Source organism: Macrobrachium nipponense, chromosome 19 (genome assembly GCF_015104395.2).
Source record: "Macrobrachium nipponense isolate FS-2020 chromosome 19, ASM1510439v2, whole genome shotgun sequence".
In the NCBI taxonomy this organism is placed as follows: domain Eukaryota; kingdom Metazoa; phylum Arthropoda; class Malacostraca; order Decapoda; family Palaemonidae; genus Macrobrachium; species Macrobrachium nipponense.
Genome location: NC_061088.1, coordinates 23,909,572 through 23,927,466, shown reverse-complemented (window position 1 = coordinate 23,927,466; position 17,895 = coordinate 23,909,572). Strand labels below are relative to the sequence as shown.

Genomic DNA, 17,895 nt, shown 5'->3' with positions numbered 1-17,895 from the left:
TGTACCTCCATTCATATTATCTTTCTTCCGTCTTGCTACCCACCTTCTCCTAACAATGATTTCACAGTGCAAAAATGGGAGTTTTCCTCCAGTTACACCTTTCAGACCTACTTACTCTCAGTTTTCCTTTCCAGCGCTGAATGTCAACCTCATAGGTCCCAGTGCTTGTGGTCTTTGGCCTGAACTCTCTATGCCATTCTATTCCTCAACAGAATGTGGATTTTGACTCTGCAAAACGAGTAGCACGGCCTGCTGTGTAGGAACCGACTCTAGTCAATAATTAAACTCCCCTGTAAAAAAATTAAACCTTTTGAAATATGAAAGCAAGAAATGCTCCTACAAATATCTAAATTCTAATAATGAATGTTGGAAACGTAATAGGAAATTTCTACTACATGAACAAATAATTATTTGTGATAAAAATGGCAGGTAGGTGCTGCCAACAAGTAGAAACGAAATAAGTTCCGTTGATTAAAGTCATCATACTGTAATAGGTTTTGTGTGTGTGTGTGTGTGTACTACTTCTGAGGCAGCATTATCAGTATGCAGCCATCGCTGTAAGTGGGTTGTTCGTGGCTTTTTTTTTTTTTTTTTTTTTAGCTATCTGTCTTGTCGCAGTTACGAAACCAGTAGTTACGTAAGAAGTGGGAATTCAACGAATACAAAAAAAGTTGATGAACTTGACCATATGAAAGATCTCTTATGAACAAAATTGCGACATTAAGGCTAGTATTTTTCCAGCCGTTCCATGACATAATTGACACCCACAACTATGTTATGTTAGAAGTTTGAATAAAAAAATAGAATTTTGGTCCAAGACCAAGAACTGGGACCTATGAGGTCATTCCGCGTTGAAAGGGAAATTGATAGTCAAAAGGTTTGAAAAAGTGTAACAGGAGGAAAACAACTTAGCAGTTGCACTATGAAACAATTTTTAGGAGAGGGTGGGTAGCAAGATGGAAGAAAGAGAATATGAACGGAGGTACAGTCAAAGGAATAAAAAAGGTTGCAGCTAGGGGCCGTTTGGACGCTGCAGCCCTTAAGCAATGCCTTACAGTGCATCGCATGAGGTTTACTGACGGCACGACCCTCCTAGGGGGGGCGAGATGTTTGAGAGTAGAGGGCAAAAACTATACGTGGAATGAATTGAGCTAGAGAAAGCTTATGATAGAACTGAAAGAGTAGCAATGAGGATATATAGTATTACAGAGTATACATTGCTGAGAGCAATGAACATTTTTTGCCCGAGTTTGTTGAAGGGATGGCGTAGAAATGTGCTGACACAGTTGTGCGTTGTCTCCTCAGCTGCTTATCTCTTTGTCGGTGGAGTAATGCAATAAGTGAAGGAAAGGTCAGCACTAGGTATCAACACAAAATTGTGTAATAAGACGATAAGTCTTTAATAGAGCGTGGAACTGCGTATGTTTGTTGATAAAACATCAATGCTATGGAGACAGGGACAAAAACTGAGACCGGTGACAATTTTTTGAGAGTATTCACGAGAGAAGAAAGTTGAGAGGAATTGTGAGTGAGAGTAAATGCTTGCAAAAGATGATGAAGAAACTTTGAGGGTCTATGACAGGCAAGGATGCATTTTGTGAAGGGAACTGTTGAGCCAACTCTCTATTCAAGCGAAGTGTGGATAACTATTGAGGATGAAAGGAAAATTGTTAACATTGTTTACGTGGCAAAGGATGAACTTTGGAGATACGCAGATGGAATGGTAAAAGGGTTACCGTTTGTGATAGGGAGATACGCAGATGGAGTGGTAAAAGGGTTACCGTTTGTGATAGGGAGATACGCAGATGGAGTGGTAAAAGGGTTACCGTTTGTGATAGGGAGATATGCAAATGGAATGGTAAAAGGGTTACCGTTTGTGATAGGGAGAAACGCAGAAGGAATAGTGAAACGGTTACCATTTATGATAGGATGGACCAGTCACGTTTAAGGAATAGAGGATGATATGTAGATGGGTGAAAAGAAACTGCAGTTGTTTAACTGTTAGTAGGAAGGAGGAAATGAACACTGAAAATGTTCGATATATGATGTTCAAAATGTACTGGAAAGAAAACCCATCAAAATCAAGGAAATGAAAGAATATGAGCGAGGTAGAGATTCATGGCGCAATGCCTCTAAGGAAGGATCGATACACAGCTGATGATCGTTCACTGTGTCTTTGAATTAGTCATAATTGTATAAGTTTTCTGCAAAGCGAGTTCTTCTATGATTCAGCAACGTAAGTATGATATAAGTTTTAACATATACGGTGTTTGCTATTTTGATAATGAAATTCGGAAAAATTCGATAACTTTATAATGATTTTTACATGTACATCATTATACGTGATCAATATATATATATATATATATATATATATATATATATATATATTATTATTATATATATATATATAATATATATATAACACGATCACGTATAATGATGCGTCTTTGTAATTATAAAGCACTTGAGTATATATTCAGGTTTGCGTTCCCGAAATAAGCTTAGGACGTGTGTCCATAGATTTTACAATTAATGTATATTTCACGCATTTCGTACTTCCATGAAAAATAGATTCAAATTTCAGGTGAAAGCGCTCATAAAATCGGGAAGGAAGATAGCTCACTTCGGCTTTGGTCTGTCGCCGTTCCCAGTTCCGAAGTGTATGGTCGATTGCGTGAAGCAGTTCGTCCCTGCCAATGATTATTTGCCTGTCGTCGGTAAGTGAAGGGGCATAACATGCCATTACGATTGCTCTATTGTCAATAAGTCATGTATAATTCATATTTACTAAGTTTTGTATTCCTTCTGAATTGTTCTTGATGGATTTTTTTAAAGCGTGGGTCCTGCATTTTTTCTTTTAGATTTCACAATTGCTTATTTAGTGAGAAACTTGGGTTCATCATATTGAATATATAATATATATATATATCTATATATATATATATATATCCTATATATATATATACTATCTTTTATATATATATATCTACATATATATATATATATATATATATATATATATATATATATATATATATATATACTATATATATATATATATACTATAAACTATATATATATTATATACATATATATATATATATATATGTATAATATATATTATATAATGTGTGTGTATGTTTGTTTGTATGGTGTTTTTACGTTGCATGGAACCAGTGGTTATTCAGCAACGGGACCAACGGCTTTACTTGACTTCCGAACCACGTCGACAGTGAACTTCTGTCACCAGAAATACACATCTCTAATGTGTGTATGTGTGTTAAGGTGGATAGCAAAAACCATGGATTTCACGAACTACTTGAAATTTCAGGCAAATAGCGAAATAAACTTAGGGTACATTTGATCCCCCCAGGAGCTATTACATAAACACGGTGAAAGTGACTCACTTACACTGTTTCGCCGTGTATAGTACTAACCGCTGGGGTGTCAAATGTATTTCGTTGTGTTTAGTATTACCCCCTTGGGGAATCAAATGTCCCTTATTCCATTTCACTATCTGCATGTAACATACACACATATAAAGAGAAAAACAGGTTTAAAAGTATTTGAGTTGGAATGAATATTCCTGTTGCTAAGTTAGTAGACTCATTCATTTTGCTACACCGTGTGTCTGAATTACAGGCGAGAAAGACGAGAGACATCAACGTATAAAAACTTGAATGTGCTTTAAGAATTTTATTTTACATCTAGTCTGAATTAAACAGGTAACAATATATACTATGCAATAGATTCCGTGTAATGAATACATACCAATATTACCCTTGAAGAGAATTTAGTTTTATACATAGGCTTTTTCTATTTTCCGTAAGCAAATGTTCGCAAGCTGTTGCTAAATAACGATTATTTCACATTAATTTTCTCGGACTATCAAGCGTTGGATACAGTAATTATCCAAAACGAATATGTATAGGTGCTAAAACTTAAAATATACAATGTATTCCGAGCTACCAGGCTTCAAAAAGAGGTCACCGTTCCCGTATTATTTGCCGAGCTGCGAGCATGCTTTTGGACACTTGTGGTTGTGGGCGGTCTGGGACGGCCAGTTACCGCATAATGTGGTGAATCGTTGCACACGATTTTTCAGGGACAAAAGTGCAAGTGCGAAATGATAGCAAAAATACAAAACAATGACAGCGGCGGTGGTAAATAAACGCAGCAGTGCTAAATAGTAAAAGCCACAACGCTTTCTGTAGCCTAAGTCATGTTAAGGCTGGTCCATACAAATAAAGCGATGCTGTGTTCTGCAACATGATGATGCCTTTGTGATCTTTCCAATTTATGCGCAAGGCCATAATAATTGAATGTGGAGTTCTGGTGATTGTTCCAACAAAACAAGTGATGGAGTCAGCTCCGTAAGGTTGGGATCAATTACTAGGTGAGGACCATAAGTATTAGGTAGTGAAAAAAGTGCTTAACCTCTTGCTGTGTTGTCTCGTTTGGGATAATAAAGAAGTTTCATAAGTGCTTTGTATAACGTGATTAGTTGTGTGGGCAAGTCTTTCAGGCTATACGATTGAATAGATAAATACATTACCTATAAATGTTAAAGGCAGATAGCGAAACCAGGGTTTTTTTGACATTCGTTTCGTTCGTAAATAATCTAACCAACCATGCTTGATCTAACCCAACGTAGGGTAGCAGGTCTTTACCCTAGTGCAAGATATTACTTGGAAAACCTTCCATAAACTTACCATGCTGATCAGACTGATGACTGTCAGTGGGATTAAGGTCCTTGTATTTTACTAATTTTTGTATTTCTTCACCCAGAAGCCCAGCCTTCCCACCGTAGTCCCTGGAATTGCAGGATATAAAGGGGTCTACTAGCTCTAAAAGCACGCATTTGCTAACGAAACAAATAACAGACGTTCAAAACACATAAATACAAGAGTATGATGTATTCTACTCCCATAAGCAATTTGGCTTATTAAAGTATAAAATAATCTTCGTTTATACTATATATGTAAAAATAGGTAATTCTAGGCAATAACTCTTCACGGACTGCAAGGAACCTATTGGGGCGTCAAATGTATTTCGCAATGTTTAGGACCCTGGGGGTTAATTACAGTCGACCCCCCGAAAATAACGGCAAAGCCTTAAAAAGCAACCCAAATAATTAGACGTTTCCAAAGAAATACCCGACGCGGAGTTATTACCTAGACCTAACATATATACGTATATATACACAGTCTCACACATCACGCCTCTATCATCAAACAGGCATTCCAGAACTGAGAGAAGAAATAGTGAAATTCCACGAAAGGTACGACAACATCACCCTGAACGTCAACAACTTCGTCATGGGCCCTGGAAGCAAACAGCTCATTTATCTCGTCATGACCACATTTAAAGGAGGTATGTGTAGGGCATAAAGATTACCTGTTATGAATCTTATTACTTGGTGTATCTTGTATCAAGCGAGAGGTGTTGTTGCCAAAAAGTTGTAAATGGATGACATCAGTTACACCATTTCGGAAAAACTGGAGGCATCCTGGGTGGTGGTCCCTGGAGATAATGATGGAGCTGAGAAAATTAGGCCATTCGGAGTGGATGATATTTTTCGATTGGTTTAACTAAATTATTATGTTTACCACCGTTTTGGTACACAAAATAAATCGGCATAGAACTTGTGTGTTTGGGTATCCGTAATTTACATAGTTTATTATTTTTTCCTTTTTTAAGAGTTCGTGTATTCCCTGTATTAGTGGTTTTTATTCATTTGCTAGGGAAAACTCACAAAAAACACTTTTTTTTTTTCAATTTGTTACAAAGTCAGTTTCCCGGATACAAAAAGAAAAATCAATTTTTATGGTTTTGCTGTAGCCCTTTAGTAAATTGTTTACTCACCAGGTTTGAAATCAGTTCTTTCTAGAGCTAACATCGATTTAAGAATGAATTCTGGTGCTTGCAGTTATTTACAAACCAAGATGATAGCGCAATTTTCTTGGAGAGACAACATTTTTTTTCGAAAAAATATAATTATTGCTATTACTCATACTATGAATAACAATGAATCATTCATTCCTGTTCTAGACATTCTCTTGCCTGCTCCTGCATGGGTCACGTACGCACCTCAGATCCGCCTTGCAGGGAAGGAACCTAAAATAATCCAGACGGACAGTAAGAGCGGTTGGAAGCTCACTCCTCACTCCTTGGAAGAGGCTGCTGTCCTGTGCGGACCCGGATGGAAGCTTCTCATTCATACGAACCCAGGGAATCCTAGTAAGCACATAATTACCTCTTTGAGTTTAATTAGAAGTTGTTTTTTTTCAATGGGATTACTAATCATTGTCTTGTAGGTAGGAGTAATGATCAGCGCGGGCTGGAATCGGTCATTGAAATTTTGTAACAGATTCGTTAAATGGTGGATAAACTTTCAAGAATGGACATCATGTTGTGCTCTTCCTGGATATTATTTTATGCACGATTGTTAGTTGTTTGTGTGATGGATACGTCTAAGGAATCCGAACACTGAAGGTGTGAGGGACAGCGGACAATTATGTAATCGTTTGATGTCCTTTGTTGGGAGATTCTCCGATTTGTTTTTTTGTCCGGCTCGCTTTTATTTTATTTATTTATTTATTTATTTATTTTTTCGGGGTAGGAACTGTAGTCCCGATTTGAAATTTGAGGAGTGTTCGAAATGGTCCCCATTGTAGTTGAAGAACTTAGGCCTAAAACAGAATAGGGGTATACATCCTTTTTATTTGCAGAGTCCAGAGCCAAGGCCTCCACTTATGGTTGGACATATCTTGCCAATTTTGCTATCATGTCTCATCTGAAGCAGGTGCTTGTGTGAACAGTTTGCCATGGTTTCGATCTGTCAGCTAGCTACATTACGAGCAAGAGGAATGAATGTTTTGGCAGACCAGTTGAGCTCCCAATACTAGGTAGTGTGACAGAGTGGTTCGTATATCCTACTGAACCCTTGGGACATTCTGGATGTTTAGGCCTTTCCTTCCTGCAGTCTTATATGCTCAGTGAATCGATCACTCCAGGGTTCATGATGACTGGTAGCTCGTTGTTGGCGCCATATAGTGAGGTTTTCCGAACTGGTGGTTCTTTTGTTTGAAATGCCCAGCCAGATTTATCTGAGGTCCTCTGCTCCATCAGCCACATGTTGTGAGCCCCCTGTTGGGGGTGGGGGGAATAGTGCCGTTAGTGTACCTCACGTGTGCACTGTAGGCATTACTAAAGGGTCTTTGCAGTGTCCCTTCGACCATAGCTGCAACCCCTTTAATTCCTTTTTCTATACCTCTGTTCATATTCTCGTTCTTCCATCTACTTACTAGTTTTTTCACAGTGTAACTGCAAGGTTTTCCTCTTGTTACACCTTTTAAACCTTCATCCTGTCAATTTCCGTCTTCATCGCTGAATGGATTCATAGGTCTCAGCGCTTAGGCCTAAAGAAAAAATATAAATCTATATTCTCCACGTGTTGTGAGGCACCACCTGTCGATAGTATCCCACAAGCTATCATCCAATTCCATTAGATGATGGAAGGAAACTAAAAGCTGCTCAGTATCTATATCCTAGATACTGACCTGACCTTAGCTGCTTTCTGACTTGTACTCCTCTTGTGAGCAACTGTTGGTTCTCTTAAGAGATTCCGGTGATCAGTGAGAGAGTCCAGATACTTCTCGATTGGTCCCTAACATTCTGGCATTTATATGCCCGATCATGAAAGAAGTTAGGGAGTGGCAGCTCCCCTGCTCACTTTCCGTGGGCGGAAATGTGACATTTCTGGGTGGAGATTTAATTTATCAGTCAGCTGAGGGAAGCTAACTAAATCTTGGTTTAACCAGACCACTGAACTAATTAACAGCTCTCCTAGGGTTGGCCCGAAGGATTGGACATTTTACGTGGCTAGGAACCAATTGGTTACCTAGCAACGCGACCTACAGCTTATTGTTGGATCCGAACCACATTACGTCGAGAAATTAATATCTAATCACCAGAAACGAATTCCTTTGATTCCACGTTGGCAGTGCAGGGAATCACGTAGGCGATCACGTAACCCATCGTCCTCGAGGAACCTAATCATTTGAGAATTCTCCTTCTACCTTAGAACGGAGTCTTTTATATAAAAACTTGTAGTTTGTATTCCCATTGGAACAAATTAAAATTGTTCAAAGTAAATTGCATTTTTCATCTGCGACACAAACCAGGACCTTGTATCATAATCCTACCTCAGCCACTCCGCGTAGTCCCCGATGCCAAAGGAAGAGTGCTAGTCGACTTACGTAAGTGGTGGTGGGTTCTCCCCCCCCCCCACCCCCCCCCTCCACACTCCACACACACACACACACGAGCCACCTACCACAAGTTAATTACGTTGTTAGTTGTTACCAAGTTTCAGTGACCTATTCCAGCTCTCGCCGAGGAATACTCTCATGTATAGACGCTGGATTGTATACCTAGAAAAAATAGAAATTACTAAAGATCTGTGATTTTTTGAGAAATAAGTTGTTCATCATATACTGAGATGTTAAGATCGGTATGTCAGCTCTCTCTCTCTCTCTCTCTCTCTCTCTCTCTCTCTCTCTCTCTCTCTCTCCTCCTCTTCTCACACACACCTGTTGACCTAAGCAATGAATTACCTATGCGGGCTGTCGTGGCTCGCAGCTCGAGGTTGGGGACGGACATATAAAAATCACTGACTTTGGTGATCCGTGGTTCGTCAGAATTTAGATTTCCTTAAGGATGGATCAGTCACTAGATATTCATGAGAGAATCTGTGCCAAGTCTTTTGTTATGTGATAACCGATTACTTGATTCGACTCATAGATGGCAGTTGTCTGACCTCAAAACAGATTATTTTCTCTTATACAAAATTTCACCCATCTGGTTTTGAAAGGATGAGATAAACTGATAATAATAGTTGTATGAAAATATCACCCTGCCAACGATGTTTAGTTTTTACATAGTAACAACTCAGTTCTAAGGAAAAGTATTTCTAAACCATAAATGTGCAATGTAGGCATTACTAAAGGGTCTTTGCAGTGTCCCTTCGGTCCCTAGTTGCAACCTCTCTCATTCCTTTTTCTGTACCTCCTTTCATATTCTCTTTCTTCATCTTACTCTCCACCCTCTCCTAACAATTGTTTCGAAGTGCAACTGCGAGGTTTTCCTCCTGTTACACCTTTCAAACCTTTTATTGTCAATTTCCATATCAGCGCTGAATAGCCTCATATGTCCCAGTGCTTGGCCTTTGGTCTAAAATCTTTTCTAAACCATTAATGTTTTTGAACGGTGCATTCTTTAAGGGGTTTTTGAATAGGTTTAATGAGTGTTAGCATTAACAAGATGAATGTGCTTATTTCATCGTAGGTAAAAATAAATATTTAAAAATGATAAAATATTTTTTTTCCAGGTGGTACATGCTACACGCACGAGGAACTAAGGGCTCTCAGGTGAGAGAGAGGTGATTACCGCAGTATCTTTTCATTTTATCAGCCTCCTCTCCCTTTCTATGGCCTTCCTATTTTTATAAGGAGTGGGGGGTGTCATTCTGATCTATGTATGGGTGCACGGTAACCTTATCTAACTGCTGTATCCAAGTACCTGTCTCGTTAGAAGAGACAACCTCATTAATGTAATTGGGCAGTTGCTTCGTAATTACATCTATTACATTGTTACTCCGCGTTTCATTTTCTAAGATTTTATAATCGTTAAACTTGGATCCAGAGTCGGGTAGCTATATTTTTGCATTGAAAAACTAAACATATGAATAAATAATGTGTTTTATACAGAATAATTTTAGCCAAATCAACCGTAGGGGGTTAGTGCTGCCAGTACACTTCACATGGTGTACTGTAGGTATTAATTAAGAATCTTTGCAACGTCCCTTTGACCCCTGGCTGCAACCTATTTCATTCCTTTTACTATACCTCCGTTCATATTCTCTTTCTTCCATCTGACTCTCCACCCTCTGTCTTATAGTGCAACTGCGAGGTTTTCCCTCTGTTTTGCCTTTCAAATCTCCTTACTGTCAATTTCTCTTTCAGCGCTGAATGACCTCAATAGGCTCCAGAGCTTGGCCTTTGGCCTAAATCCTATATTCTGTTCTATTCTTTAGCCAAATCAGATTTGAGCTGCTTGCTTAAGTAGAATTCCTTTTAAATCATCAAGAACATTGTCACTTAACGAGGCTGATATAAAATAAGTTAGAAAATTATAGTTAAGAGCAACTTCCTTCTTTATTGCTGTGTTACATATATGTCTGAGTATTTGTATGTAGTTTTTGTCAAGCGTAGTTGTATTGATTTGTTTTTGCCTAGTCAGATTCGAGCTGTTGTAAAGCCAAAACCCTTATAAATCATGAATAACATTTTCGGATCTTTCCTATATAGTGACCCCCAAGGGTTTTCGGGGGTCATTATCTAGCACTAATATTTCTTGGAGGTGCACCTCATTCGGTACAATGTAGGCATTACTTAAGGTTCTTTGCAGCGTCCCTTCGGTCCCTAGCTGCAACTACTTTTATTCCTTTTCGTGTACCTCTGTTCATATTCTCTTTCTTCCATCTTGCTGTCCACCCTCTCCTAACAATTGTTTCATAGTGCAACTGCTTTGAGGTTTTCCTCCTGAAACACCTTTCAAACCTTTTACTGTCAATTTCCGTTCCAGCGCTGAATGGCCTTAGTTGCCCCAGTGTTTGGCATAATGCCAAAAATCTATATAAATAAAAAAAAAAAAACATCCTCATGATATTTACAGTCTTTTGTTTATGTTTTTACGCTAATCCCCAACGAGCTTGTACTCAACAAGCCTTTGAGGTCACTGTCTAGGAAAGATCCACATTTCCACTGAACGAGACTGATTCATTATTTGATTGTAATTTAGAGTAACTCTTCCCTGTTGCTGTTACAAATATTTATGAATATGTTTTTATTATTAATAATAATAGTTTTGTTATTGTTGTTATGGATGTTGAATTAGCGATAATATAGTAGATTCACATCAACCGTGCATTTGATGTCTAGGCCCTTCCCTTACGACGCTCCAGATTGGCTGTTGATAAGCCAGTCACAGGGCTGGAAACTCTCTCGAGAGTTCACACAGGTAGGATGTGTGTTCCTCCTCTCCTGAGGTATACGTCTTTCAAACGTATACCTCAGGAGAGGTGGAACACGCATCCTACCCATGTGAACTCGAGAGAGAGACTGAGAGTTTCCAGGCATGTAATTGGCTTATCAACAGCCAATCAGGAGCGTCGTAAGGGAAGGGCCTAGGCATCAAAGGCACAAATGCACGGTTAATGTGAATCTACTATAGTGTCAAGAATTGTCGTTTTCCTTTATTATTCATTATTATCGTACAGTGCCGTGTGCCGTAAGCGGTCGATCATAGTGCTGAGCGACGAGATCTACGCTCGGCTGACCTTCAGCAGGGATCACGCCTCCATAGTGCAAGTAAGGGCAGCTCCTTATCACCCTCGTCCAATCTGTTATCTCCTCCTTACTGATAGGTCAGTGAGGATTTTTTTTTTTTCATTTTGCTTATCTTCAGAGTGCTGACAGGTCAAGGTGATTTCGAAGCCTAATAACCAAAGCGGAGTTTCCTTAAGGCTTCAGCAGCCCCCGTGCTTCCATTTGTTTAGATGTTTAGGCCTCGTGATCCTGTGTCGTCGTTTATTTAGATGCAAAGCCTTTATGCTGTCATGCCATAGTTTATTATATATAAGAACAGCAATTATGAAGAGTGGATATAAAGGATTTTTTATAAAGTTTGAAGTAAAGAATTGGCTGTTTGTAGCAGATTAACCTGAAAAATATATAGAGAGAAAGAATTTTAGCGCTACTGATTGTGTTAGTTTGTGTGTGATAGAGAGAGAGGCAAAAATTTAAGGATTTCTAAACGTGTACAGTATTCTTATCCTATTTCAGCATTATCCCGAAGGAACCATCTTAATCACAGGGTTCAGCAAATGGGCGTCAGCTGGTGGGTGGAGACTTGGGTACGCCCATTTTCCGAATAGGTTGCAGGAAATGTTCAATGCAGTCAAAAGCGCAGCTTCGCACACCCATTCATGTGCACCGGCCCCCATGCAGTATGGGGTCGCCAAGGTGAGCTGGTTTGATTGGAGTAAACTTTTTATGATGTGCCAGTGGTCTGGGAATGTGATTTACCATGTGCTTAAATAGAGGACCTAAATTCGACTGAAATATGTGCAGCGGAGTCGAATTCGTCATATATCTATCTTTGTATCTAAACCATAAGGCCCGGGTTTGAATCCTGGCCGGGCAGACTGGACTGTATCAATTTATGTAAATTACCGAGGGAGTGGTATAAGTTATGCCTTCGGGCAGAGTGACCACTCGATATAGTAAGTTGAGATGTTAGTAACGTCGACGTGAGTGATAGATAATACTTATATATAATATATAGACTATCTATATATATATAGGTATTATAATTATAGATATATAGGATGAGGATCTTGATTCGACATAGTCTATAGACAATCGTTATGAGCGATTACGTACCCCCTCCTACGGGTGCATCGCGCTATTATAATATTATATACTAGTATATATATATAAATATACTATGAGAGTATAGAGCACCGATAATACTAATTACTATAGGTAGAGCGTAATATATATATATATAATATCTAAATATATTATATATATTAATATATATTATATATATATATCATATATAATATATCTTATATATATAAATATAATATATATATATATATCATATAGATATATGATCTATATATATATATGATATATATATACAGAGCCATATCGTCTCCCAGGGGAAACATCAAAGAGAAAAGACAACACTGGACTCTGTCTATTGTGCGCTTTAATTACTACATCACAGCTGAAACGTCTTATAAGAGTTGGTCCTTCCCTCCACGGCCTGCCTTGCATCTAACGGAAAAAAAAATAAAGAGAGAGTTTCGAGGGATAGGGAGGGAAGTAAATAATTACAAAATTTAGTAAGCCCAACGAGTTTAACCAGAGTTGTACACTATAGAAAACTATAGTTAAAAGGCGATACGTAACCCAGGGCAGAGGAACGGTTTATGAAGAGTTGCGTATTTCCTGGTGCAAGGTTGCAACCTGCAAATGACAAATAGGTCTCTCTTCCGAGGAAGAGGGATTTGTAAGATTGAATAATTGGGTATTTTTTTGCTATGCGATGTAATTGTGTTGTATGACAGAAAACGAGGTGGCGTCATTTGAATTTAATAAAAGAAAACGGTCTTTTTGTTATGGGATACAATCGTAAAGTATGACAAAACGAGACGGCATTATTTGAACGAAATAAGGTAACGGTTTCTCGGTTTCTTTGCTATTGGATATAAATACATAGTTATGCGACAGAAAACGGTACCCTGTTATTTTCATTGAATAATGGGGGAAATGAGTATCACGAGAGGCCAAAGAAGGCTACCCATAAGTATACTTTAAGAAAAAATTGAGGAGAATTTCCAAATTATGTTAGTAAATGAGGGAGATTGGAGATAAATTTGTTTTGCATAGGAGGAATCAATTTGACGTTTTAGTACATGTATAACATATATATATATATATATTATATAATATATATATATATATTATAGATATATTATATATATTATATATATATATATAAACACACGTACATTGTATATATATATATATATAATATATATATATATATATATATATATATATATATATATATATGTGTGTGTGTGTGGTGTGGTGTATGTATTCCTGATATGTCTATATCTATATCTATATCTATATTATATCTATATCTTATCTCTATCTATATCTATATATATATATATATATATATATATATATATATATATATAGATATATATATGTTGTATACGTGTACTAAAACGTCAAATTGTACAGGTACAAAGTGGTCGCTGTCATGTTCACAAAAACAATAGTAACCGAAGTGATCGAAGAACGATTTATTGCCCCACAGATCTTTCAGTAGAGGGAACCAGACCTTTAAATAACTCTCGATCTATCAAAAATGATTGTGTGACGCGACAGTAATTTAGCAATGCAACCTTTCACTTGAGATTAATTAGATTTTTTTCTTGTTATAGAGGATAGACAAATTCACGCTTTTCCATTTGTCAATCCCGCTCGCGTGAGATCGGAAGGAGAGATTGTAATTGAATGGTAACAAGTTTTGTACATGTAACGTTTATTATGAGAATTTTATTCCTTTATAGTTCAGATTTTGCTGTGGAAAACTAATTTATTTTTTATTAACGTTTAGTATGAGAACTTTATTCTTTTATAGTTCAGAATTTGCTATGAAAAACTAATTTAATCGTATTGTATTTGTTGGCGTTTAGTATGAGAATTTTATTCCTTATTCAGATTTTGCTGTAGAAAACTAATTTACTTTTATTTATTAACGTTTATTATGAAGGTTTTATGCCTTTATAGCTCAGATTTTGCTATAGAAAATATAATTTTTTAACTATGCCTGAGAATTTTATTCCTTTACAGTTATATTTTGCTATGGAAAACTCATTATTTTTTTTTTTTATTAAAGTTAAGTGAGAGATTTTTATTCCTGTGTCGTTCCAATTTTGCTTTGAAAACTTCACCTGTTTGTTTATAAACGTTTGTCTGAGAATTTCATTTCTTTGTAGTTGAGATTTTGCTGCGAAAAATGAATTTAATCCTATGTTTGTTAACGTTTTATCTGAGAATTTTATTCCTTTATAGTTCATATTTTGTTATGAAAAACTCATTTAACGTTTAGTATGAAAATTTTATTTCTATTTTTCGGATTTTACTATTAAAAACCCATTGAACTTTATTGTTTATAACATTTAGTATGAGAATTTTATTCCTTTATAATTCAGACTTCGCTATGAAGGAATCATTAAAAGAATAAGTTTTTTTTTTAAATAAGTAATTATTTTTCCAATAGACCAATAGGACTATTAATTCAAGTAATGTCAATACATAAATCCCACGACTCCAGCCCCTATCCCGAGAGAGAGAGAGAGAGAGAGAGAGAGAGAGAGAGCGACGTCTAACCTCCCTCATGAAGACAATGTTCTGAAAATTTGGAAAAGCTGATGTAACATAAAAACAGCTTTAAAATAATATTACTTAGGATGAGAAAGGCACAGAACCATTAGGTGAGGGTTTGAATAGCTTTCAATGTTTCGTATTATTATCGATTTCTAGTAGTGTGAACCAATACACTCACTTTTTTTTATTTTTTATTTTTTTTAGCAAGCTTGAAGCACTTTTTAAGGATTAGTTTCATTTATTTACCCACAAAACACCCTTGTGGACTATGACCACTTATGCCCACCACTTCACACTTTCATTCACTGATCTAACACTGTTCAACTCCCCAACAGGCACTTAAGGAGAACGCTCAAGAACTGGACCAGTACATGAATAATTGCGCAAAAATCTTGCAGGCCGTCAGTAACTACTGCCACAGGTGTGTAGTAAATCCTTCACTTATTCACTGAACAATGATTACTTTTTGTTAAGAGACGTCAAAACTAGCACTCGCGGGTTTTTTGTGTGTGTGTGTGTGTGAGCAGAATTGCACAAATAATATACTAGTGAATTTTACGAAATTTTGACCTAAGGTTTGGCTCGTACTTGACAAAAAATAATTAGATTTGGAGAGGGGCGGGGATGTGAATTTTGGAAGTTTTCAATGGACTTTCGGAGCCATCTGTGAGCGTCAGGTCACAATGAGACCCAAGTGTTTATTCGTGTCCTGACACGTAGCTTTAGATCAGAGTCAGTTCATTGGTTTTAATCAGTATAATACTGGGTCACTACGAGACACGAAACCCAATCGATGATAATTGCCTCTTGATAAACTTCGTCGTGAACTCTCGATTTTTTCTCATCGTGTGACCATTGTAAAAAAAAGTATCGTACCTGACTATCACAAGAGCGGGTCATATATCACCTTTACAAACAATTAAACTAACTACTCTGTTCCGTATGCCTTGTCGGGTTCCCATAAATCAGATTAAAAAAATAAGTTCTGAACATTTTTTAGAGACACTTTATTGCGTAAAATTCGATTGCCGCCTAACTTTCCAATCATCAGTTGTAATTTTTCCCAGAGATATATATTTTGGTAAAATAATTTTTGCTTGATGAGAAAATATTCATTTTTATTAAAGTCATTTGTAACTTTCCCTCGCTGTTTCCGACTTTCTCAATCGCTCTAATCATTATTAAGGGGGTATAAGCGCTTCGATAGGTGCGAGGCGAATGGTTTCATTTATGTGAAACTTTATATAATGTTTTAGATTATATATAATAATAATTATTAATGATAATAATAAGCTATCGCTTAGCCAGCGGACCGTTTTCAGAGTATTATGTTATTTATCATTAGGAAGAAAAGTTCGTATTTTCATCTTATTTTGAAAATTAGACACTGCATTTATTTTAAAATTTATTCGTAATTTTTTTTTTTTAGTTACGCAAAGAAATTTCCTAACTTTTTTTTTTTTTACAAAGCTAATAGAATTATAAGGTGTGAATTTCGTTTTTAAGCAAGTATTAAAAGTATTTAGTAATGCTAATGTTACTATAATTAATACCTTTTCTCCTAGCATTAATGATACTTTTCAAACTAAAGCTTCTAACATGAATCCAGTTAGATAAAAATACTTAGAGGATAACATGTATTCAAGCGCACACACACACACACACACACACACACTCACTTGCATAAATAAGATATATGTATAGGAATTCGATATATTTTAAATCGAACATTGATTAGTCAATAGCTATATAGAGTATTGCCCCTGAAAGATATATTAGCGCAGTGGTCAAACTCCACCCACATCTTGAGTGTGGTATCTTCATACATTCTAATGAGAGCCAAAGTTTGGAGGCAACGCCTATTCACCCAAAGCATCTCTCACTATTTTGACAAGTATTATCAGCTTAAGTTCTTGACGGAGAGAGAGAGAGAAAGGGACGATTGCACACGTGAAGACGTTCGCTCACATTTCATAATCGGGACCAAAGCAGACAGAATTTTGAGCCTGCGTTAAACATTTAAGTTAAATTAAACGTTTCGATGAAACCATTAAGTTTAATTGTGCACATAGTCATAAATTTCTTCGTGGTTTTGTTTCCCAGACTTTCCTCTTTCCCCATTTTCACCCGGACTACGCGAAGATAATGGTTTACTTGGCTAATGTGACATCTGAACAAAATAATATACTTATTTTAGCTCGTGGTATCCCCCATATGTGCGCGGTCTAATTTTTCAGAAATGGTCTCCATCTCAAATTGTTGTTGATAAGATTTCCCTGTTGTCTTGACAATTATACGCGCGCGCGCGCCACACACACACACACACACACACACACACACACACACACACATATATATATATATATATATATATATATATATATATATATATATATATATCAAGCTACAAATGTCCTTTAATATCTAATTGGCTCTACCTCGGAATTAATACATTTTCATATATCGGTTAAACATATATGAAAATATTATTCATTCCAAGGTAGAGCGAATTAGATATTATAGGACATTTGTAGCTCGATATATGTATATGAATCACAGTAATGTGATATGACTTATATATATATATATATATACTGTATATATAATATATATATAATATATATCATATAATATATATATATACATATGTGTGTGTGTGTGTGTGTGTGTGTGTGTGTGTGTGTGTGTGGTGTGTGTCATATAAAACACGTAAGAAGTTGAGTGAAAACTGGGACTTTGAACAAGTACTTTCGTAGTTTATTCTACTTTTTCAAATTCACACCGAATATCGAGGTAGTTGACAGGGCTTTATATACAAAATGGGAAAGGAGGGTGGGGTTACAGTATCTTA

At 36.6% G+C, this 17,895-nt stretch overlaps 1 protein-coding gene across 4 annotated transcripts in view; it reads left to right on the top strand.

The window, feature by feature from the left end:
* LOC135215232 (aspartate aminotransferase-like) overlaps positions 1–17,895 on the top strand; it is a 51,415-nt gene that overhangs the window by 23,897 nt on the left and 9,623 nt on the right. For 3 of the 4 annotated variants that reach the window (XM_064249767.1, XM_064249753.1, XM_064249745.1), the window contains 7 exons: positions 2,588–2,720; positions 5,242–5,376; positions 6,055–6,243; positions 9,395–9,434; positions 11,345–11,435; positions 11,910–12,089; positions 15,380–15,465. In XM_064249767.1, coding sequence (XP_064105837.1) covers positions 2,666–2,720; positions 5,242–5,376; positions 6,055–6,243; positions 9,395–9,434; positions 11,345–11,435; positions 11,910–12,089; positions 15,380–15,465 — 776 coding nt within the window. In that variant the 5' untranslated portion in view covers positions 2,588–2,665. The remainder of the gene's footprint in view (positions 1–2,587; positions 2,721–5,241; positions 5,377–6,054; positions 6,244–9,394; positions 9,435–11,344; positions 11,436–11,909; positions 12,090–15,379; positions 15,466–17,895) is intronic. The other variant, XM_064249760.1, reaches the window with a different exon arrangement.